Raw genomic sequence first — 24,067 nt, forward strand, 5'->3', positions numbered from 1 at the left:
TTCAGGCTGGCCTTTTCGCACCATGAATTGGTGGCTCATGGAGACACACCTCTAGATGATATTTACCGCAACGGCTCAGTTAACCCTTTTTTCATCCATTAATCCAGACCTATGCTACCAATAACCACTGGAATCTTGACACACGTGCTATACAAATTCACGTATTGGCCAACCCCTAGTGCCATCACATATAATCTCATAGTCCACACCCTGATACATTAGACCCGATAGCAGGAGGGATCCCCGGAATATTACCCCAATATAACACAATTCGATCCTTGTGCACGTTTATTGCACATGCATGTTGTTTACTGTCTGTATATATCGACTGTTGTGAACAGATGCCACTTTGATCTGCAGCACCCGAGAGGCATACGCCTGCACACTGTTGTTCTTTTTTCTTTTTTCTTTATTATTGTATAGCCTACATGAAGTTGGATCACAACCTACTTGAACCCACTTTACTGGTCCCCCCAGCCTTGTGTCTGTTCCCTGCTTTGCAGTGTTGCACTTTACATGTGTCTCACAGCAGCATCTACACGATGACAGCTCTGAACCCAAACATTGAACACATGACCCACACTGACCAATGAATGGCAGTGAATGGGACGACCATGTGACCGCCCAGCATCAATATCCTACATGGAGATGCGGGTCCCACACCGCAGCGCACCCCACACTCTATGTCCAGACACTGCTGGACTAAGACACCTGTACAACACTGACCGCCATTGATTGCGTATTCACACTCGCGATCAGCTCCGCTATAACATCGCGGCCGCGCACTTCCGGTATACCCGGAAGTGACGTCATGCGTTCCACTGTGTGGAACGCAAACCGGCAGTGGGAGGCTACACTCCCCTATATAAGCAGGGACACAGACACGGCTCCCCTGCCCCTGTTACCACGTTAACACTTTGGTTCAACTATCGCTGTTTATTGCTGCATTGCTGTACTGCCTTGAGAATGGTCCTAAGGGATATATATATATATATATATATATATATATATACACAGAACAGAGATCCGGGGGGGGAGCCTTGAAGGGGTTACCCCAGGAAAGGAGGTGGCATTCAGACGACTTTTTGTAGAAGATTTTTATAGAAAGTTGCAAATCAAAACATAGCAAGGGTCGTCAACGTTTCGAGACTACTAATGTCTCGTCCTCTGGACGTGTGCTGAAAGTGCAAGGTGCAAGTGCATAAAGAATAGGGAGAATCCCTATTCTTTATGCACTTGCACCTTGCACTTTCAGCACACGTCCAGAGGACGAGACTCTAGTAGTCTCGAAACGTTGACGACCCTTGCTATGTTTTGATTTGCAACTTTCTATAAAAATCTTCTACAAAAAGTCGTCTGAGTGCCACCTCCTTTCCTGGGGTAACCCCTTCAAGGCTCCCCCCCCGGATCTCTGTTCTGTATCCAGCATCCAGGGAGGCACCAGCACGCAGTTGCACACTTATACAGAGTGCCGAACAACCCAAGACTGTATATATATATATATATATATATATATATATATATATATATAAAATTTCATTAAAAAATTAGCATAAAAATTCTATAAAATACAGAGTGTAACAGAATATATATAGAGAGAGTGTAAAAGAAAAATAGTCCCCCCTAGCAGCTATGTATCCCCTATATCAATTCAATTCTCTGAGAACTTATAAAACAGGTGCCAATTCATAATTATCATTCAAGCCATTTGGTGTTAAAGTGCATAGTTCATGGATCCAGAACATTTCACGTCTTGATAAGAGGTTTTCACTGTCTCCTCCCCTGGGTCCCAGGGTGACATATTCCAATACTTTAAAACTCAATTCTTCTACATTCCCATTATGGTACTGCTTAAAATGTCTTGGAATTGTATGACTATCTACTTTGTTTTTAATCCCTCTCACATGTTCTTGGATCCTCAGCTTCAAATGACGTTTGGTTTTGCCAACGTATTTCAGGTTACATGTGCACTCCAACATGTATATCACATAACTGGTGTTACAATTCACTAGGCTTTTTCATTTGTATGACTTAGATCCATTGAAATTACTAAAATTCCTAACGTCTGGGTTTGCATATCTGCAAATATTGCATTTGTTACACTTAAAAAATCCTTTCACTTGATCCCAAGGGTTATTCGTTTTTGCCTTCCTCTGTTGTAACATGCTTGGTGCCAGTGAGTCCTTAAGATTCCTTGCTTTCCTAAAAACTACATCTGGCTTACTAGGGAGAATTTTACACAAAACTGGATCTGTATGCAAGATTCCCCAGTGTTTCACCAGCGCCTTTCTAATGGCTTGTTCATGTGAGCTATAGGTGGTAATAAAGTTAACTCTATCCTCTCTTGTGTTTTTGTTTTGATATCTAAGGAGATCCTTTCTATCCAGGTTTCTAGTTTTTTCCACAGCCTCCATTAAAACATTCTCCGGATATTCCCTTTCCATAAATCTTTTTTCTATAGAGTTCTATTTGCTCCTCACAATCACCTGCTTCTGTGCAGTTTCTTTTTATTCTGGAAAATTATGAGAGTGGAGTGTTCGTCTTCCATAATGCCTAGGATGACTAGTGAGAGTAGTCACCTAGACAACCAGAATACAAATCAGTCTAATGTGAGCCGGGTTACCGATACCGGAAGTATGTGTGTCATACGCACTTCCGGAAGTAACATCTGCGGCTCATACAACCGGAACCGGAAGGTTTGTGCGGGTCACGTGAACGTCCGGAAGTGATGTTTTGCGTTCCATTAGACCGGAAACAGAAGTGGGAAGCCGCGATGGCGGGACTCCCACTCCGGTAATTGTTTGATCAGTATCTAATCAGTCAGGGTATAAATACAGGACAGAGGGCCTGTGGAGAGTCACACTCCTGATGAAGTCCTGCCTAGGGACCACGGACGAAACACGTTGAGGGGACTCTATGCTTTTCCATGGTGTTTGATGACGGACTGCATCGGATATTCACCAGATAAGCAAATATATTTTTAACACATTGTACGGGCAACTTTTGTCTTTTTTGCTGTAGAAATAAATGTTTTGATAATATTACACTAGTATATCACTGTATTTCCTTTATGTACTGGTGATCTCTTTGAGAAAATCTCTTGGATGACCGAAAAGGAGAACAGACATTCCCTGACATTCAAGGTCTATATACAATTCAACGCATATCAGAGTGGTTGGAGACCACTACCAACGGTACACTTGAATTTGTTGGGGTGCTTATCTCACGAACGGTGAAGGGTATCACTGTAGCGTACAAACGTATTGCACTAGGAGGCGCCCATCTCATCTTTTTTTCATATATACAGTATATATATATATATTTATATTGTCCCCTGTGATCCGGCACTCCAAAGTCAAGTAAGCAGCTGCCCGGGTGCCCTTGTAAACACTGGTATAGGGTAAACGGGGTGAGAATGAACACACTCCACACGGCACTCCTGGGACTGGTGAATGATTACAAAATTTGACTGCAACGTTTCGGAGCACGTAGCTCCTTTTTCAAGCACTCTGTGAACCACAGAGTGCTTGAAAAAGGAGCTACGTGCTCCGAAACGTTGCAGTAAAATTTTGTAATCATTCACCAGTCCCAGGAGTGCCGTGTGGAGTGTGTTCATTCTCACCCCGTTTACCCTATATATATATATATATATATATATATATATATATATATATATATATATATATATAGTAGACGACTGCGCCTTCAGTGTACAATGTAAAAGTAAATATCCTTAAGCTATATAGTGATATGCGTACCAGAGATATGAGAAAAGATCACGTGTAGTGATAACTTTCTTGTGTCCGTCTCCTGTTTGGTCCTCCTTGTCCACCGATACGGAACTCGGATGAAATGTAAGGACCCAGAGAGGAGGGGATAATTTTCAGTTAGGTGCAAAAAATATTTTGCTTAAAGGTGACTGGTGATAAGTGGTGGTTTGCTGCCACTGTGTGGTAAAAACTTGTATTACACCCAGTGTAAAATGTGAAAATGTGCAGGGGAATGTGCAGGGGGTGATCATGTGCAGGGGTGGGGGGGTGATGATGTTCAGGGCGGTTTTAATGTGCAGGACGGGTGATGATGTTCAGTGGTGGGGGATGCTGATGCGCAGGGGAGTGCTGATGGTCAGGGGGTGCTGATGTGCAGGGGGTGATCATGCGCAGGGGGTGATCATGCTCAGGGGGGTGATCATGCTCAGGGGGGTTGATCATGTGCAGGGGGGTGAAAATTGTGCAGGGGGGTGAAAATTGTGCAGGGGGGTGAACATGTGCAGGGGTGGGGGGTGATGATGTGCCGGGTGAGAAGTGATGATGTGCTGCTAGTGGGGTGATGATGTGCAGGGGGGTTTGATGTGCAGGGGGGTGATGATTTGTACGGGGGGGGGGGTGATGTGCAGGGGGGTGAAAATTGTGCAGGGTGGTGATCATGTGCGGGTGGGGTGATCATGGGCTGGGGGGTTGATCATGTGCTGTGCAAGGGGGGGGTTATGTACAGGGGGTTTTTATGTGCAGGGGTGATCATTTGCACGGGGAGTGATCATGTGCAGGGGGGGGTGAAAATTGGGCAGGGTGGTGATCATGTGCAGGGGTGGGGATGAGGATGTGCAGGGTGTGAAGTGATGATGTGCTGCTATAGGGGTGATGATGTGCAGGGGGATGATCATGTGCAGGAGTGGGGGGTTGATGTTGTGCAGGGGGGTGATGATGTGCAGGGTTGTTTTGATGTGCAGGAGGGGTGATGATGTGCAGGGTAGTGATTATGTGCAGGGGGTGATTTTGCACGGGGGTGATGATGTGCAGGGGTGTGGGGTTCTGATGTGCAGGGGGGTGCTGATCATGTGCAGGGGATGATAATTTGCATGGGGGCTGAAAATTGTGCAGGGGGGTGATCATGTGCAGGGGTTGGGGATGACGATGTGCAGGGTGTGTAGTGATGATGTGCGTGATCATGTGCAGGGGAATGTGCAGGGGGTGATCATGTGCAGGGGTGGGGGGGTGATGATGTTCAGGGCGGTTTTAATGTGCAGGAGGGGTGATGATGTTCAGTGGTGGGGGATGCTGATGCGCAGGGGAGTGCTGATGGTCAGGGGGTGCTGATGTGCAGGGGGTGATCATCAGAGCCGGATTAACAATGGGCCTGATGGAGCTACAGCTCCAGGTCCACTCTCTACATAGGCCCATTTTGTAGCTGAGGGTCAGGGCTTTCCAACGAGCCCTGCCCCGAGTCTCTAGCCCCCCGGGAACCGGAGATACTGCCAGGCAAAGCTGGAATGTTTTCCCCATAGGATAACATGAGACCCACAAATTCCGACTCCCACCTGGTTCCAACGGCATCACAGAAGCTCAAGGTTAATCTCAGTCTAACCCAAATTGGGCCTTCAATCTGATACCAAGCTGGTCCATATTGGTTCTAGAGATATTTCGTGTAAACCGATTTTTCTTTTTTTTCATTTTTGAAATGTAATTTCATGGTTGTTCATGTTGTTTGAGGACAGATTTCTCTGGAACCAAATGGCCCAGTTTCACAGGACCAAATTCATTTGAAAATAATTCGAATCCCTCGTGTAAATGGGTCAGTTGGTTCCGAAGATATAGCTGGTTGTTTAAAGGGGGGAGGGTAGTTTTCTCTCCTCCTCACGCCAGAAAATGCAGGAACTAGGCTGGTGTAAAAGGGGCCAATCCAGGAATGTCCCTGCATGATCCTGGGTCAATATTCCTGGGTAAATCCCTGCATTTTCTGGTGTGAAAGGGGTATTATATCAAATAGCTGGGACCTACATTGCTCTGAATACAGCCTGGCAGCCCCCTGCTCTCTGTCCGGCTGTCAATGGCTGTCATTTCTGCCTGGCGGCGGCTGTCCCTCAGTTACCACAAGCATGTATTCCCCCTTTATTATTATTATTATAATTTTATTTATAAGGCGCCACAAGTGTTTCGCAGCGCCGTACAAAGGAACAATACAGGGAGACAAAACTTGGCATAACATTGAATAAATAACAAAAATACAGTACAAATAAAGAGCACCACAGTTCAATACACATTACAGCTTGGATATAAGTAGTGAGGACCCAATCAACATACAACTAGAGGCTTGAGGCCAATGATGGAGATGAGTATGAAGATGGTCACTGAGTGTTGGAGTAAAGGAGAGCTGTGAGTGAAATGTGAAGAGAAGTAGGCTTTGACAACAGGAGGGAAGAGGGCCCTACTCGGAGGAGCTTACAATCTAGTAAATCTCCCCCTTGGCAATGAGCATGTAATCCCACATGGCAATGAGCATGGAAACTCTGGCAATGAGCATGGAACCCCTGGCAATGAGCATATAGGTAAGCAGCACTTATGTAGCATAATTTTTAATAGGCATTATGGTGTTTGGCTTAATACGTAATGGACATTATGGTGTGTGGCTTAACATGTAATGGATATTATGGTGTAATTTTTAATGCACACCTTTCGCGCGCAATGCCCGTTTATGAATCATATTGTGCATAATTGCTCAATCTGTTTGGTATAGTGTGTATTTTGGCTCAATCCATGTGGCAGAATGTGAATTTTTGCCTTAATCTGTGTGGCATAACGTGAATTTTGACTCAATCCGTGAACCATAGTGTGAATTTTGGCTCAGTCAGTGTGAATTTTTTTTTCATTCCATGTGGCATAATGTGTAAGAGTATAAAGGGGTGTGTACAGTATAAAGGGGTTACTATTGTGTTGCATGATTTGTCTAAGGGATATATGAGGTCCGGTATGATATGCTGGCGGTCGAAATACCGACGCTGGACTCCCGACCGCCGCAATGCCGACAAGGCGGGGCTGTGGATCGCTCCCCCTTTTGGGTTCGCTGCACTCACCAAGCAGAGGGCACAGTGCCTTGCTACGCTCGGCACACTATTTTATTCTGACTGGAGTGCCGCCTCACCCCGCAAGTATCTTAGGACATCGGCATCCTGCGGGTGCACCTTTGGATATCTCCCTGCATTTTTCCTATGTCAGACCCCTGCTTTTTCCAGGCATATATAATTAGTTGAAAGTATTTACAAAAATAGAGACACACCCATGAGCAGACCACCCAACCAGAACACTGGTCACGCCCCCCACATTATTAGGTGCTGGCCACAACCCCTATTATTGCGCATAATAGGCCCTTGATCATTTTCAGCTCCAGGCCCATTTAGACCTTAATCTGGCTCTGGTGATCATGCGCAGGGGGTGATCATGCTCAGGGGGGTGATCATGCTCAGGGGGTTGATCATGTGCAGGGGGGTGAAAATTGTGCAGGGGGGTGAAAATTGTGCAGGGGGTGAACATGTGCAGGGGTGGGGGGTGAGGATGTGCCGGGTGAGAAGTGATGATGTGCTGCTAGTGGGGTGATGATGTGCAGGGGGGTTTGATGTGCAGGGGGGTGATGATTTGTACGGGGGGGGGGTGATGTGCAGGGGGGTGAAAATTGTGCAGGGTGGTGATCATGTGCGGGTGGGGTGATCATGTGCTGGGGGGTTGATCATGTGCTGTGCAAGGGGGGGGTTTATGTACAGGGTTTTTTTATGTGCAGGGGTGATCATTTGCACGGGGAGTGATCATGTGCAGGGGGGGTGAAAATTGGGCAGGGTGGTGATCATGTGCAGGGGTGGGGATGAGGATGTGCTGCTATAGGGGTGAGGATGTGCAGGGTGGTGATCATGTGCAAGGGGGTGATCATGTGCAGGGGTGTGGGGTGTTGATGTGCAGGGGGGTGCTGATGCGCAGGGGGGTGCTGATGCACAGGGGGGTGCTCATGTGCAGGGGGGTGATAATTTGCATGGGGGGTGAAAATTGTGCAGGGGTGATCGTGTGCTGGGGTTGGGGATAATGATGTGCAGGGTATGTTGTGATGATGTGCTGCTAGAGGTGTGATAATGTGTGTGATCATGTGCAGAGGGATGTGCAGGGGTTGCTCATGTGCAGGGGTGGGGGGTGACGTGAAGGGGGGAGACGATGTGCAGGGAGGTTTTGATGTGCAGGAGGGGTGATGATGTGCAGGGGGGTGATGATGTGCCGGGGGGTGATGATGTGCAGGGGTGTGGGGTGATGATGTGAAGGGTGGTTTTGATGTGCAGTGGGGTGCTGATGCACAGGAGGGTGATGATGCGCAGTAGGGTGATGATGTGCAGGAGGGGTGATGATGTGCCGGGGGGTGATGATGTGCAGGGGTGTGGGGTGATGATGTGAAGGGTGGTTTTGATGTGCAGTGGGGTGCTGATGCACAGGAGGGTGATGATGCACAGGAGGGTGATGATGCACAGTGGGGTGATGATGCACAGTGGGGTGATGATGTGCAGTGGGGATGATTTTGTGCTGCAAGAGGGGTGATGATGAAGTGCAGGGAGGGTGATGATGTGGCGAAGGGGGGGTTGATGATGAGGTGCATGGAGGGTGATGATGATGTGCAGGTGGGCAGATGATGTGGTGCAGGGGGGGTGATGATGAAGTGCAGGGAGGGGGGGTGATGTGGCGAAGGGAGGGTGATAATGAGGTGCATGGAGGGTGGTGATGATGTGCAGGTGGGCAGATGATGTGGTGCAGGGGGGGTGATGATGATTTTCAGGTGGGGTGATAATAAGCTGCATGTGGGGTGATGATGAGGTTGTTATGTTGTCGCTTTCACACTGGCGGAGCAGCCTTTGTTGTCATGTTGTCATTTTTACACTAGCATAGCAGCCTTTGTTGTCATGTAGTTGGTTTCACACTTATGGAGCAGCCTTTGTTGTCATGTTATTAATATTGTTGTAGCTTATTTTTAATATTGTATTTTTCACTTTCTATTCTAGTTTGGGTTAAAAGTGTCTTCTGCTTCAAAAGGGGCCCCCCTTGAAGTTTATCACTAGCAGTAATCATTTCGCTGAAGGTATATCCACTTAAAAATGTATTTATCGTCTTATTTTCCTTTTTGATTCTGCACATTGTGGTGTCCTGTGATTATCATTTCACAGATAGAGCAGCAATTTTTCGGGTTTTGGTTTTGGATCTGGATCTCCCTTCGTGTTTTGGATCTGGATTGGTTTTGGCAAAACCACCCTTGTGGGTTTTGGTTTTGGTTTTGGATCTGGATTTTTATGAAAAAATGCTAAAAATGGCTAAAATAACAGAATTTGGGCCTGTTTTTGCCCCTAAAGTATTATTAACCTCAATACATTAGCTTCCACTCATTTCTAGTCAATTTTGATCACTTCACAGCTTACAAAATTGTTTTCATTCACTGTAGTTGAGCCAAAAGGGTATACCGAGGTAGCTGGATGACTAAGCTAAGCTACAGCAGTCGGCATCACATACATGTGGACCTTACACTTCCAACCTGGCAGAGCGGCACTGCAGGGGCAGACAGGGTGGCAGTTTAATAAACTATCCCAAAAAAAGAGAAATGCTCCAAAGAGCAAATACAAAGAGGTATCGGCCTTGTCATGACTGGTGGTAGAAGCTTCAGCACTTCTATCAGTTTGCTGATCTCCCACTATTTCCTCCTCCATCATCCTCCAAAAATGTGTTTTTATTTTATTTATTACTTTTATTTATTTTTCTTACTTTACACTGGACACAGCCTGTCACACTGGACACAGCCCCTTGGACACTGGACACTGCCCCTGGACACAGCCCCTGGACACTGCCCCTGGACACTAGACACAGCCTGTCACCCTGGACACAGCCCCTGGACAATGGACACAGCCTCTGGATACAGCTCTTGTACACTGGACACAGCCCGTCATCCTGGACACAGCCCCTGGACAATGGACACAGCCTCTGGACACAGCTCTTGTACACTGGACACAGCCGTCACACTGGACACAGCCCCTGGACAATGGACACAGCCGTCACACTGGACACAGCACCGGAGCGCCCCAGGCGAGGCGGGGTGGGGGTGCCCCGGTGCCGGGGGGGGGTGTACCTGTCCTGCAGCTGTGTATATAAAGCTTGCGGCGGCAGTGGGGGGTCCCTGCAGTCAATAAGAAATAACGAGCGCTATCCGCCTGGCTACGCGGAAGCACTTCTGTTGTGAAAACACTGGCCGCACGGCGCACGCTGATTGGCCAGTGTTTCCACAACAGAAGCGCTTCCGCGTAGACAGGTGGATAGCGCTCGTTATTTCTTATTGACTGCAGGGACCCCCCGCTGCCGCCGCCGCCGCCGCAGGCTTTATATACACAGCCGCAGGACAGGTACCCCTGCGGCACGGGGGGGGGGGGGTGAAATGCCGCCCTCCAGTGGCCGGCGCCCTAGGCAAATGCCTAGATTTGCCTAGTGGTGGCGCCGGCCCTGGACACAGCTCCTGTACACTGGACATAGCCTTCACACTGGACACTGCCCCTGGACACTGAACACAGCCCGTCACCCTGGACACAGCCCCTGGACAATGGACACAGCCCGTTACCCTGGACACAGCCCCTGGACAATGGACACAGCCCGTTACCCTGGACACGGCCCCTGGACAATGGACACAGCCTCTGGACACCACCCCAGGACACAGCTCCTGTACACTGGACACAGCCGTCACACTGGACACTGCCCCTGGACACAGCCCCTGGACACTGGACACAGCTCCTGTATACTGGACACAACCCCTGTACACTGGACACAGCCCCTGTCACACTGGACACAGCCCCTGTCACACTGGACACTGGATATATGTAGTCACACTGGACAATGGATATATGTCACACTGGACACTGGATATATGTCACACTGGACACTGGATATATGTCGTCACACTGGACACAGGATACATGTCGTCACACTGGACACTGGATATATTGTCGTCACACTGGACAATGGATATATTGTTGTCACACTGGACAATGGATATATGTCACGCTGAACACAGGATATATGCTGGCACACATTACATGTCACACTGGACACAGGATATATATTGTGACTTGTCACACTGGACACAGGATATATGTCGTCACACTGGACACTGGATATATGTCGTCACACTGGACACTGGATATATGTCGTCGCACTGGACAATGTATATATGTCACGCTGGACACAGGATATATGCTGGCACACATTACATGTCACACTGGACACTGGATATATGTCGTCACACTGGACACTGGATATATGTTGTCACACTGGACAATGGATATATGTCACGCTGGACACAGGATATATGCCGGCACACATTACATGTCACACTGGACACAGGATATATGTTGTGACTTGTGACACTGGACACAGGATATATTGTCGTCACACTGGCCACTGGATATATGTCGTCACACTGGACACAGGATATGTCGTCACACAGGAGACAGGATATATGTCGTGAGTGACTCGTGACACTGGACAATGGATAAGATATAGGCCGTCACACTGGACACAGCCCCTTGTATTACTGCAGCCCCTGTACACAGTGTACTACTCAGCAGCACTGCAGCCCCTGCGTGTGAGCACTGCAGCACTGAGTTAGTTAGTTAAATCACAAAAAACACAGGGTTCAGGGCTAAATAAATCACAATACAGGGCTTAGGGCTAAATAAATCACAACAGGGCATGGGCCACAGGACAGCCCCTGGACAGTGGACACTGCAGCCCCTGCGTGTGAGCACTGCAGCACCTATTTTGTTAAATCACACTACAGGGCTCAGGCCTATAAACAGTCACTGACTCTCAATACAAGTCTACAACACAGGGCAGTGAGAGCACAGGGCAGGTCACGGAGCACAGCACAGCATACGGCAGTAAGGGCACAGGGCAGGTCACGGAGCACAGCACATAGCACATGGCATGGAGCACAGCACAGGGCAGTGAGGGCACAGGGCAGGTCATGGAGCACAGCATGGAGCACATGGCACAGGCACAAAGCACAGCACAGGGCACATGGAGCTTCCCAACCACCCTCTTCCCTCTCCAAGATTGGAGTGAAGATGGCGGGGCGCGCGTGCGTCTTTTATAAGATCCCACTCCCGCGAGAATCCGACAGCGCGATGATGACGTTCGGCCTCGTTATTGGTCCGGAATTCAGGCGGGAACTCCTGAGCCGACTCAGATCTGACGGATCTCGGGGAACCGTACCCGCTCATCTCTAATTATTATTATTATTATTATTATTATTATTATTATTATTATACATGGTGAGTTAGCATGTGGAGTCATGTTTTTCTATTATTTCAACAAGCAGAGCTATATGGTTTCTTGATATTGATATTGTACTGAGGGCACAGCCTATAGTTTCCAGTTATTATTATTATTATTATACATGAGGAGTAGCCAGTGTTACGATCCAGGGAGTAACTCTGGTAACCTAGTGCCAACTCAGACTGGTCAGTGGCGTTATCCTCTTGCCTGACTGTATTGGCTCCCTCTGGCAGGTAGCCATGGACTGCCGGATGCTAGGCTTCACCTGTAGCCACCACGACTGAAAGGGTGAGTTAGGCCCTCCCAAGCTCCGGTGCAGCCAGGTGTTAGGTGATGACAAGCCCACGACGACCGCTAAGGATAAGTCCAAGAGGAGAATCTAGCTAAACTAATGAACCCCAGCTATGAAGGATAACTCCGAAGTACAAATCCCTATTGCAACACAAGTACGGGATAAACAGATAAATAAACTCTGGAGTATTGAGATAACAAAACTGAATCCAGCGACTCTGTCGCAAACAAAACCAAAGCCAAGCGACACTGTCGCAACCAAGCGACCTTGTCGCAAACTGTAAAGTTGTTCCCAGCACAACTTTAAGGGGTTAACCCCACACAAATCAAAAGGAGGAATAACGCCCAACCTCCGCTAGGGCAACTGACATGCTAAAGAGCCACCTAACTGCAGGCTCAGAGTGCTCAGGACACCAGGTATAAGATGGAAGATGGAAGTCCCAAGATGTCAGCAAGTGCAGCAGGCTCAGGCAGAAAGGAATCAGCAGCACGTCCCAGGACAATCCTGTACAAGGCACAGGAAATTGTAAACCAGGAAACAGGAAGCTATCACGGCTCTGCATTGCTGGTGAGAATGTCTTAAGAATTACTCAGGTGATTAGCACACCTGTGACATCTCCAGCCAACCTGCCAGCAGGAATAATGAGCTCATTATCAATCAGCCTTGTAAATAAATCAAAACTCCAGAAGATTTGAGCTGCAATGGCACAGACTGACCACCAGAGGCCACCAAAGAGTCAAATGGCAAACAAACACAAAACAGACCTGAACCATACTAATGGTTCCTAACAGCCAGGGCCAGATTTGTGAGGCACGGGCCTAGGGGCGGCACCTATTAGGGCCGGCACGGCAGGCTGCCTGTGAAGGGATGCCACTGCACCCTCTCTTTTTTTTTTAAGTTTCCCCCTACCCCGGCAGAGACTGTGGTCTCCTTCCCATTCCTACCGCATACGTACAGAAGACCCCCCTCGGTGCATTAACTCTAGCGCTGATATTACGGCACATCAGGGGGAACTGTCCTCAGCAGCTTCCGCCAACCCCCATCCCCGTGAGAGATCCAGCAGGGGGAAATGACTTGTCTCTTCCACCCGGGTCCCCCATCCTGCTGCAGCACAAATCCCGGCACTAAACATGGTGCCGGCGCCGGAGCCAGCCCCGGGCCAACGGCTGCAGTGCTGATCCTCAGATCCAGCGGGGAGGAGGGGAACATGAATACTGGCGCAGATCATCGCGGCTCCCTTTTCCCCCGGACCCAGCCCCACCAGCAGCGCAGCAGCACTTATCATCAGACCCAGCAAGGGGGGGATGACTTGGTGCTCCCCCATCACGCATCATGGAGGAGATTCAAGCAGGAGCTGAGGAGCTGCAATGTGTGTGAAACTGGACAGACAAGTGATCCCCAGGTGAGTGCTTCCATCCCCTGTCCCCAGCCCAGTGCCCCCATCTAACCAACCATCCCCCAGCCCAGTGCCCCCATCTAACCAACCATGCCCTGTATCCAGCCTAGTGCCCCCCAATATAACCAACCATCCCCCATCCCAGTGTCTGTCAATATGCCCCCCTTATCTCTCCAATCAGCTACCCATTCAGACCTTAACCAATACCCAACCTGTCGGGTCCTGCCTTCTACTGTCATAACCCTCCCCATTTACTATTCTAACCCCCAAGGCCCCCCTCACCCCTTCATTCTGGCAGAGTGCTGAGGGTCCTTTCAAAATGTTGTTATGGGGCCCAGACAGGTCTAGTTATGCCCCTGATCATCACCAGTCCATTCCTGGGCAGGCAGCAGCAGCATGGGCATCAGCGAGTGATGCTGCCACCTGTCACTTGCCGCTGCCTGCTCCCTCAGCCATGCACATGAAATCAAAGTCTGTCCCGCGGTGTTCCCGGGAGGATCCGCTGCTCACTGGCTCAGGCTCACTGCCGCCCTGCACCCATTGACTATTCTATACACACAGCCTATTGGCTGCTGTGTATAGAAAGGGTGGGGACAGCTGCTGAGTGGCGTGCCCGTCCCTGGCAGTGTGTTGACAGTGAAGGTAATCCTCCCACTCCTGGCCTCCGTTCCTCTGGGTCCATCCAGCAGACAGTGAAAAAAAATGGGGGGGCAGCTAAAAATGTTGTGCCTAGGGGCGGCCTGACACCTAAATTCGCCCCTGCTAACAGCCAGTGATGTAATGTCGTTATTTATGTTATTATTTTAACATTGGTTGTTCAGTGCACTGTCTAATAACCAAAATTGCTTATATAGAATATCTTTCTTTTCTAGTTGCTGTGAGTCCTGTCTGGATTTTGGCAGTAAGTCCCCCAAAAATTGTCAAGCAATCTTCATCAGACCAAAGGTAATTTGAAAATCGTTTGTTGTATTGGTCATTTTCGTCATATGTACCTTTCATGTGCATGGTAATTTAGGGTGTTTTTATCTTCCTGTAATTTTTATGGGGGTGGGGCATGTGGTTTCCTATTACTGTTGTTTCCTCTCATTGCTCAATAGCAACATACTGGTTGGGTAGCCTCTGGATAATTAAAACATAGCGCAACTCCTCCAACCAGTCTGTCCTGGTAAAACAAGAAAAAAAGGTGAAAGAGTCCCAAGGCGCAGCCAATCCTTGCAGCCACAAGTGTGAAAGAGGGACCACAAACGACGTCCCTGCTGGTTAGACTTGGCAGAAGAAGAATACACTTGTTGGCGCTGAATTTGTTGTCACAGATTTTATTTGATAGTTGTCTCCGTCAAAATTCGGTGTATATGCAAAAATGAACAGAAATGCAATGGGTCAGAGAAAATAATTCACCAAGGGAATATCTCAGTGACTTCGGGGAAGTGGTCCGTACCCAACTCACAGAAGGGAAAAGGATAATACATCTATAAAAGGTATCTTTTTCACTGGTTTAACCCTTGAAGTCACCACGTGCTGTTTGAAATCCGACAATGGTGGATGTGGATAAGGAAGGGTGGGTACCGTACTCACTTCTCAGGAGCAGTGGAATAAAGCGCGTAACGGTTTCTTTGCTTAAAGGGGTCACCACTTATTGAAGTGCAATTCTCATCATACCAAAATACGGGGTGTCATTTGTATAGATGCGTACCGTACTCACTAAAACAAAGTGTTGCTAGAAGCACATAAAGGTATCTTTTGTTTGAAGAGACCTCCGATCCCTTTCACACCTCGTCTCAATATCCACAGGCAGTGGTGTGATTGAGAGAGGAAGGAAAAAACAGTGGTCTCATTCGTAGTTCAACAAAAGGTTTAATAAACCACACAGTAAAAAAGATAAAAAACATGGAGTAAAACAATCACCTGAAACAACGGTCACATTGGCCAATGACCGCATATGCAGGAAGATAGCTCACAACAAAGTCCTCAATCACTCCTGGCCAACATGTTTCGACGGCTACTGCCGTCTTTCTCAAGGGTTATTGCCTCCTGTCTCTCACACCTCTCTCTGCAGTCTGCACCAAGTCTGCACCCCGAAGTCACTGAGATATTCCCTTGGTGAATTATTTTCTCTGACCCATTGCATTTCTGTTCAGTCTGTCCTGGTGCCTATTGACCCATTTCAAAAAGTCCTGGGGACAAATAATTTGATCCAAGAGGAAATGATCTATGCCAGTGGACTCAGGTGAGTAAGGATTGCTTCCACAAGTACCCTAAAGCTGTGTACACACTGAGCAATATGATTGCTGGCAATCATATTGCTCCGCTCAAACACCACTTTTTTACACACAACTATGTGCAAGAATGTTGTGGATGTCCCATCATCTTATGAGCCAGCTTGTTAGACTTATAGTCTAGTCATGAATAATTCAATGAACCAATTACTGAATGCATGATAATAAATATATGAAAGATATAAATAACATACAACACTTAAGAATATCATTAATATAATATAATAAAAAGGAATAATACTTACCATTAAGCAATTCTTTGTTTAAATCTGCTCTGTCAACAGATATGATATACTAGAAGAATTATAAAAAAAAAAGAAAGCAAAATGTAATTTAAAACAGAACAATGTATTTTTTCACATTTAATAAAATGTATAACAGTTTGACTACATGCCTTATGAAGACTACAAATCAAACCCATAATTTAATAATATTAGTGTTATCTATTATTATTGATATTAATAATAATAATAATAAAAATAATCTCTAACAAAGGACAGGAAGGGACATATTTTGGGGAGTTGAGGAGCCAGTTTAATGAGCAGGGATAGAGAAAGACCAGTCTGTGTGTGCATTAAAGATACAGTATATTTATCAATAGGCTGCGCCTATAATATTAAGTATTTTTTTTCCAATATACTTTATATAAGGCTGAACCATATTTTAAGTTTAGACGAGTGATCGGACCTGTTATTATCGGTCACTAAAAAAATATAGTGCTACTAAGTAACTTAACATAATAGCCTTCAAATCTTTTGCCTGTCCTGGACAAAAGATTTCAGGCAAGCACACATCTTTACCAGAGATTTTTCTTATTACATGCTGCACGAAAGATCAGGAGATTTAACAAAAGATCCATAGGAACGCACATGGGATCTTAAGAAAAATTTTTGGTAAAGATGTGCGCTTGCCTGAAATCTTTTGTACAGGACGGACAAAAGATTTCAAGGCTAATTTATGCGCAAATCTTATGATCGCAGATCTTTCTAGTGTGTGGGCACCTTTAGATTTGATTCTGAGTGTTGAAAATTGCCCACTTAAGGTGCCCACACACTAGAATCGATCGGATCCCAAAAATCGCGGCAATCACATTGCATGCAACCAAATCGCTGCGATCTACGCGATTTTTACATTGGCCCCAATGTTAAATGCCCCCCAGACCCCAATTTTCATTGTTTCCCCACCCTGATGGGTCAAATGGCCCCCCATTGTTAACGCCACCCCATGATGAACGCCAGCCTGAAGCGTGTCAAACGCAGCGAGCCCGCGAGGGGCGGCGGTATGTGAGGGGCGGCGGTACGCATCCTCCGACCTTTTCATACCCCCACTATCCACGTTGGGGTGGAGTTGATTTCATATAGTATGGTGAGCGCAGCGAGCCACCGAGCCCGAAGCGTGGTGAGCGCAGAAAGCCCCGCGAGGGGACGCACATTACTTCACAGGTATTACGCGTCCGCTCGCCACGCTTCGGGCTCGGGGGACGCGATTCTTTAATTGTCGGGGAAAAGGCTAAAAATAGCCCTAAAATCGCATTGGTCGCGTCCATCGCATACCTTAAGTTAAGGTATGCGATCACCCACGACGGGCGCCATGCTAGGAAACAAGTACCGAAAAATCTTTGGTAAAGATGTGCGCTTGCCTGAAATCTTTTGTCCAGGACAGGCAAAAGATTTGAAGGCTAATTTATGCGCACATCTTATGATCGCAGATCTTTCTAGTGTGTGGGCACCTTAAGATCATAAGATTCAACAAAAATCATTGTAGTGTTTTTAACCTTCTGTAAGATTGTAAAATTCAAATTATAATTATTATTATTTAAATCTATCATGAATTGGTTGAAATCGACTTCATCGACTTCATGTGGCATGGCTGTATAAAGGGACTGAACATCTATTCTCGCCCAACTCAGACCACCCATTTAATATCCCTAGCCAGCTGTAGCATATGGGTAGAGTCCCTGATACAATTAAGTTTAGGTACATAATGTTTGATCAGTGCATCCACATACTCTGACACCCTAGATGTAAGAGAACACACCCCGGCCACAATAGGACAGCCGGGTGGTTTTTCTAATCCTTTATGGATTTTCGGAAATGATAGATAGTTGCCAAATTGGGTGTGGGATTGTAAAAATACTTATATTCTTCTAAAGACAGCACTTTTGACTCTAGACCTCTCTTTAGAAGAGTCTCCAATTTTTTTAAACAAACAAAAGGGTGGAGTCAGCATCTAGTTTTCGATAGGATTTTCTATCTCCAAGCAACCTTTATGCTTCATCCACATATTAATCTCTATCCATTACTACCACTCCACCACATTTGTCTGCACTCTTGATAACAATGTCAGTATTATTAGACAGATCTCTGAGCACCTCTTTTCTAGTAAGATTGTTTTTATTATTTTAACCGCTATTGATTTTTAAATTATCTTTTTGTCTTGACTGAATTGGGTGGTAAGTGCACTTCAACTTGAGACCAGACAGAGATGCCGTTTTCTGAGGTGTTACATTTTTGTCCCAATTTTTTATGGCAGCATATGATTTTCTTAAAAAGTGGCATTTGAGTGTAAGTTTCCTTACAAGAATTTTAAGTTAATGTTAAAGATCAAAATTTGTTGGACTAGTGGACAAAGCAAAAGACAGACCCTTTTGAAGAACTTTAGTTTTCAAAGGTGGCAGTACCTTTTTAGACAAATTGAAGACACCCCCAGTATTTATCTTTACTGGAGGGTCCTCATTTTTGACTCTCTTTCCATGTGATCATGCTCCTCTCTTTACCCTTTTCATGTTTTTAGACTAATAGGGGTCCTGCTTGTTTTGTACTGTGGTTTGTGGCTGTAGACTCTGGAGTCCTGACCTAAAAAATTACTGTCATTGTCATCCGCTACTGATCTCAGTCTTTCAAAGCAGTTGGTATGCACGATACCAATTGAGTGTTTCTCTGCATATCTATTAAAATTATAAGTATCATGTGGGTTTCCAATTTGAAACAATATATATCTATTTCTATATGGAACTTCTTGCCACTGATTATTCGAATCATAACGATTACGGTGTCTAGAGGGATAAGAATTCCATGGGTCTCTCTGCAGTGTTCCCTATGACTTTTATTTGTACATCTGTTTTGTTACAACAAATATGCCATGACCTAACTTTGTTGGTCTCATAATCCATTTTGTCCCTCTGAAATTTTTTATGTTTAGTATCGATAACTATAGTTGTGCTAAGTTGGTGACTTTTTTTATCAATTTCATCCTTTTTCCTCTTTAAAGACTCTTTTTTCTTTTATTTTATCAACCTAAGGTTTTTGAATAATCAAGTTGCTTTTTCTATTTCCTTAATATGTTTTTTTTTTCAGAAACTAGAAGCCTCATCAATGCAAAAGAACATTTATCAATGTTGTGATACCAATCCTTCATGAATTTCTCATTCTCATGTCCTATAGTGGGTAATTTATTAAGCCTAAGGCCACGTGAAATTCTTCCACAGTTCAAATAATTGTCAAGACCTTTAATATCCCATCAAATCTTTGTCTCACGAATAAGTAATTTTTCAAGTGTAGACATAATGTTAGAGATATCGGCATTTGGTTCAGGAGTTTCATAAATGCACGTTTTCTCATCAAGTATGCGATTACATTCCTGCAAACTCCTGTCATTTAACTCACCGTTTCTAAACATTTAAAAAAAACAAGAGATCCAAATCCTAGTGAGTAGATCAGGATCAAATGGCAATGTGCCAAACAGCAGCAGAAACCACAATTAAGAAAATTAAATTAATTTAAAAACACAAGTTTTCTTTAAACATTTTGCAAACCACAAAAAAGCAGCCAAGTCCACCTTGAGTCCAGCAACACAAATTAGGAAATGTAATAATGCAGATAACCATAAACATTCTGTAGGCATCTAATAAAATCAACAATGTGCAGTAGGCAAAGATAAACCTTTCAAGTGGTTAATGTGGATAAAGAAAGGGAATTATTTTAAATAAAAATGAGAAATTGATAATCAAGAAGGAATGGTGGGAAATCTTGTATGTAGAAGCAAGAGGATGTCAATGATTGTGTATATATACACAAATTTATTGTGATGTTTGCAAATATAATAACGATGAAAGCGGTCTGATACCCATATGTTCAGATGCTCATCTGAACATATGGGTATCAGGCCGCTTTTATCATATCTCTATTATTATACTAACAAGATATTCCATTGTACGCCGATAGCAAGCTAGGAGGAGCATATTAAACTCTATAGGATTCGCTGTTCTCATGCGCACCCACAACATTTACATCTCATGAATATTCATTAAGGAACAGGTATTTAATGAACTTCCTGGCAGTCCTTAGGTTGGTCCTGAAGAAGATCATTAGCAAAGCGTACGCCGACCGTACACCTCGTGTGTGTGCTCCATCCCCTCCCCACATATCTATGCATTTTGATCTATGTAGTGTAAAAACTTTCTATTTCAGCAGAGGTGCGCTCCGGCAGGCTCATAATCTGTGAATCCCGCCGCTAGCAATCACGGTGAGCTATTAAACACACCGTGACTATTCAGCTCCGGCTAAGCGGGTGCATGTGTGGCACCACAAGTAGCCACAATCAGCAACCCCTCCGGGCGCAGCGCTGCCGGCTCTCCCATACTCACGCTACACTTAGTGGGTCGGGTCAGAGTTATTAGTACTGGCACATGAAGGGTCTCCATTATATGCTACATACACATGGTCTTATCTTGATATACCAAAAGATCGCTCCAATCTGCCAACCTGCCATTCTAATAACAGCTGAAATATCGGACATCATATCCGATTTGACTCTGCAACGTGTAGGAGAATACGCCACCTTTGCAAAGTTTGTTGTGACCACTACAGTCAAAAAGCATTAGATTTACACTAATATAAATAATTCTGAATAAATATATTTGGGTTTGGAGCCCCACGTTGTGAGGATACATTATCCTTTTTAAACACATGTCCATGTCTGAATGTTTTGTATGTACTTTGTGTCTTTTATTTTGCTAAAGTTTTAAAACAAATATAATTAAAAGTTACATATTAATGTGTCAGTTCTTAGGTGCACCACATAAAGACATTTCTTTATTTGCTCTTGCATAATTTCTCTGCCTAAACCGTATGTCCAGTGGTAGCACACCCCACGCATTAAGGTTCTCTATCAATCCTTGAATTAGTACCTTGGGGTCCAACTTCTAAACATATACCAATCACTCTTCTGGGCGATTAACTTCTTCCTTTTTTGTGTGTTCTCCCCCGTTTATCCTGTAATCCGGTACATGAGAAAGCACTCCAGGACATACCTTGGGGGGCGTGACCACGGACAGCAGGGAGTAAGTCACAGTCTCATCATCGCTCCGTGATGATGAGCATGCCATGAGGAAGGCTTCACCTACCCAGCTAATTTCGTCCTCCCAGACCCGTTGCTGCTGAAGTGGGCGCCGCTATTTCTGAAAGTGAAGAACCGGGACTGGAGGCTCGAGTGAGGAGAGCTCAGTGTCCCGAGGTCAAGCCGTGACGCAGCTGGAAGCCGGATACCAGAGCCGGGTTGGAAGCAGCAGCAGCGTCTCGTGACGGAGCCACAGCAGCACCCTGAACCAGCAAGGCGTAACACTGACATCCCGCCACCGGTGCAACCTGCTGCCATCCAAACGGGCAGAGGAGGGTGCGATAGTGCAGCTGATAGAGCCGTGGAGGCAAAGAAGGGGCCGCTGAACACACACTGAAAGAGCGTGTGTGGAGGCACTGGAGAACAGAACAGCAGCTGTAAGAGAACTGGGGGAAAGTGCACTACCTCACTGTCTGGACCGAGGGGAGCTGGTGTGGGTTGGATAGCCCTCTGGATCCTTCGCAGACAGAATTTACCAGACTGCACCCTGAGTGGAAAACTGAAATCAGACTGGCTGTGAAAGGAGGGTAACGAGTAATCTGAAGATCCCAGCGACAGTCTGAGTAAACTCCTGACTTGGTAGGGAAAAAAGTGTATATTTTTCGGGACTGTGTTTAATGGGACTGTGTGGTTTTTGGACTCTCTTACGGATCGCTTCTATGATAAATACTGGGTCAGGCTATGAATGATAGCTGTCTTGCTGGGAACAGAGGGCTCGCCATACCTGTACCGGCACCCTCAAAGAGACTTGCACACTAGTGCTGCATTGTGAGAGGGAAGGAGATATAGGACCCGGTAAAATCTAATAGTCCAGGCATTTAAAAGGCTAGAAACCCTTCCCATTGAAAATAGTAAATATGGTAAAAGGCCAAAATGCTGCGGTCAACCGGCTCGCTAAATTTGCCAGGCAACCAGAGACCCCAATCTCTTCACCTAAAGGAGCTAAAGGAGGAGGCTCCCCTCCAGTTACTCCACCTGAAAGTGATAAACAGCCAGAACAACCGGGCCTGTCTATACAAAATGTCCTAGATGCACTAGCCGCAAGTGAGGGCAGGTTGGCTGGCAAAATAGAAAAAGTACAAGGGGACCTGGACATAATTCGCCAGTCAGTGAGCAAGGTACAAGATCGAGTAAAGGAATTAGAGACCCGCACCTCATCCCTGGAAGACTCAGTTACACCACTGGCAGGGAAAATGGAAGACATGACCCTACAGATTAAATTAATCCATGCAAAAATTACTGACATGGAGGGGCGTCTATGCAGGAGTAACCTACAGTTTGTAGAGCTGCCAGAAAAGGTAGTAGGAGATACTCCGGAACTTTTTATAGAAAAGTGGCTGGTAGAAACATATGGCCGGGAGGCTTTTTCACAATTCTTTTCTGTGGAGAGGGCCCATAGAGTCCCTATGAAGGCCCCCCCCCCCCCCCCGGCTTTAAGGACCGCACTTGTATTATCAAACTGCTCAATTATGTAGACAGAGATGTAATCCTTAAACTGGGGAGAACAAAAGGCCCTTTACTGTGGAATAAGAAAAGGGTCTCAGTGTTCCCGGACTACGCAAGTGGGGTGCAACGAGAAAGAGCTCAATTTGTCCAGATCAAGAAACGCCTAAGGGAACTAGAGCTACAATACTCAATGATGTACCCGGCGAAACTCAAAGTGATATATCAAGGCAACTCCAAATTCTTCCTGACACCAAACGAAGCGGCTGGGTGGCTGGATGGGAATTTCCCTACACATCGTATGATGTCGCCCCGAGAGTAGAAGGAGCTACCGAAAGTGACAGAAGCACACCATGAGATCCGCATAGTGTTATATAGACTGCATAAGAACTATGTAGAATGGAAATTATGAAGGAAATACACATATCCTCATTTCTTATAATCTAATGGACGCCGAAGGGTTTTATTGTATTTTGTCTTGGGCTGCAAAAAGGCCTAGATCGGAATATATAATGACTATACCTTGGTATTGCGAGAGTAGGCTTACCTTGCCTTTTTTGCATCCTTTTTTCTCCTTTTTCCCCCTCCCCCCCCTCCCTCCCTATATAAATATATATTTTTCCCTATGTGGGGGTAACATCTCATGGTCTATTGATATATATATTCTCATCTCATATAACCCAGTGGACCCTGAAGGATTTTTCTTCGTTCGGGGCTGTAAAAAGGTCTTGACTGTACATACAATGGCTCTACCTTTGGTCTAGCGAGATTGGGCTTGCCTGGCCTTTTCTCTATCCTTTTATCCCCGGTCCCCCCCCCCCCCTCCATTTATCTTTTTGCCCTCCCCCCCTTCTTTCTTAGGGTCTATTGGAAGTTGAATGTTTGATTGTGTTTCGACAGCCTTGTTTATCATTCCTGATATATTAGTGCACTTCGCCTGGTAGTTTATGACCCCAGAGGGGGTAAACGATAAATTAATAGAAGCAGTACAAAAGCAGCGGTAATGGGTGGGTGGATATGGGGGGAGGGGGGAGTAATAAAAATAAATTGAAATAAGGAGCGGGAGAGCACCCCCTGGCTAGTGGTCATCTATTTATAGTCCCGCATAGAGACGTGTTTATGTAGTATTGTTGTGTTTTCTGTATGTATT

At 45.9% G+C, this 24,067-nt stretch overlaps 1 protein-coding gene across 3 annotated transcripts in view; it reads right to left on the minus strand.

Moving 5' to 3' along the window:
• KMO (kynurenine 3-monooxygenase) overlaps positions 1-24,067 on the minus strand; it is a 744,737-nt gene that overhangs the window by 433,220 nt on the left and 287,450 nt on the right. For all 3 annotated transcript variants that reach the window (XM_083176397.1, XM_083176396.1, XM_083176395.1), the window contains one exon: positions 16,323-16,371. In XM_083176397.1, the coding sequence (XP_083032523.1) occupies positions 16,323-16,371 (49 nt within the window). The remainder of the gene's footprint in view (positions 1-16,322; positions 16,372-24,067) is intronic.

Source organism: Crinia signifera, chromosome 3 (genome assembly GCF_055691185.1).
Source record: "Crinia signifera chromosome 3, ASM5569118v1, whole genome shotgun sequence".
In the NCBI taxonomy this organism is placed as follows: Eukaryota; Metazoa; Chordata; class Amphibia; order Anura; family Myobatrachidae; genus Crinia; species Crinia signifera.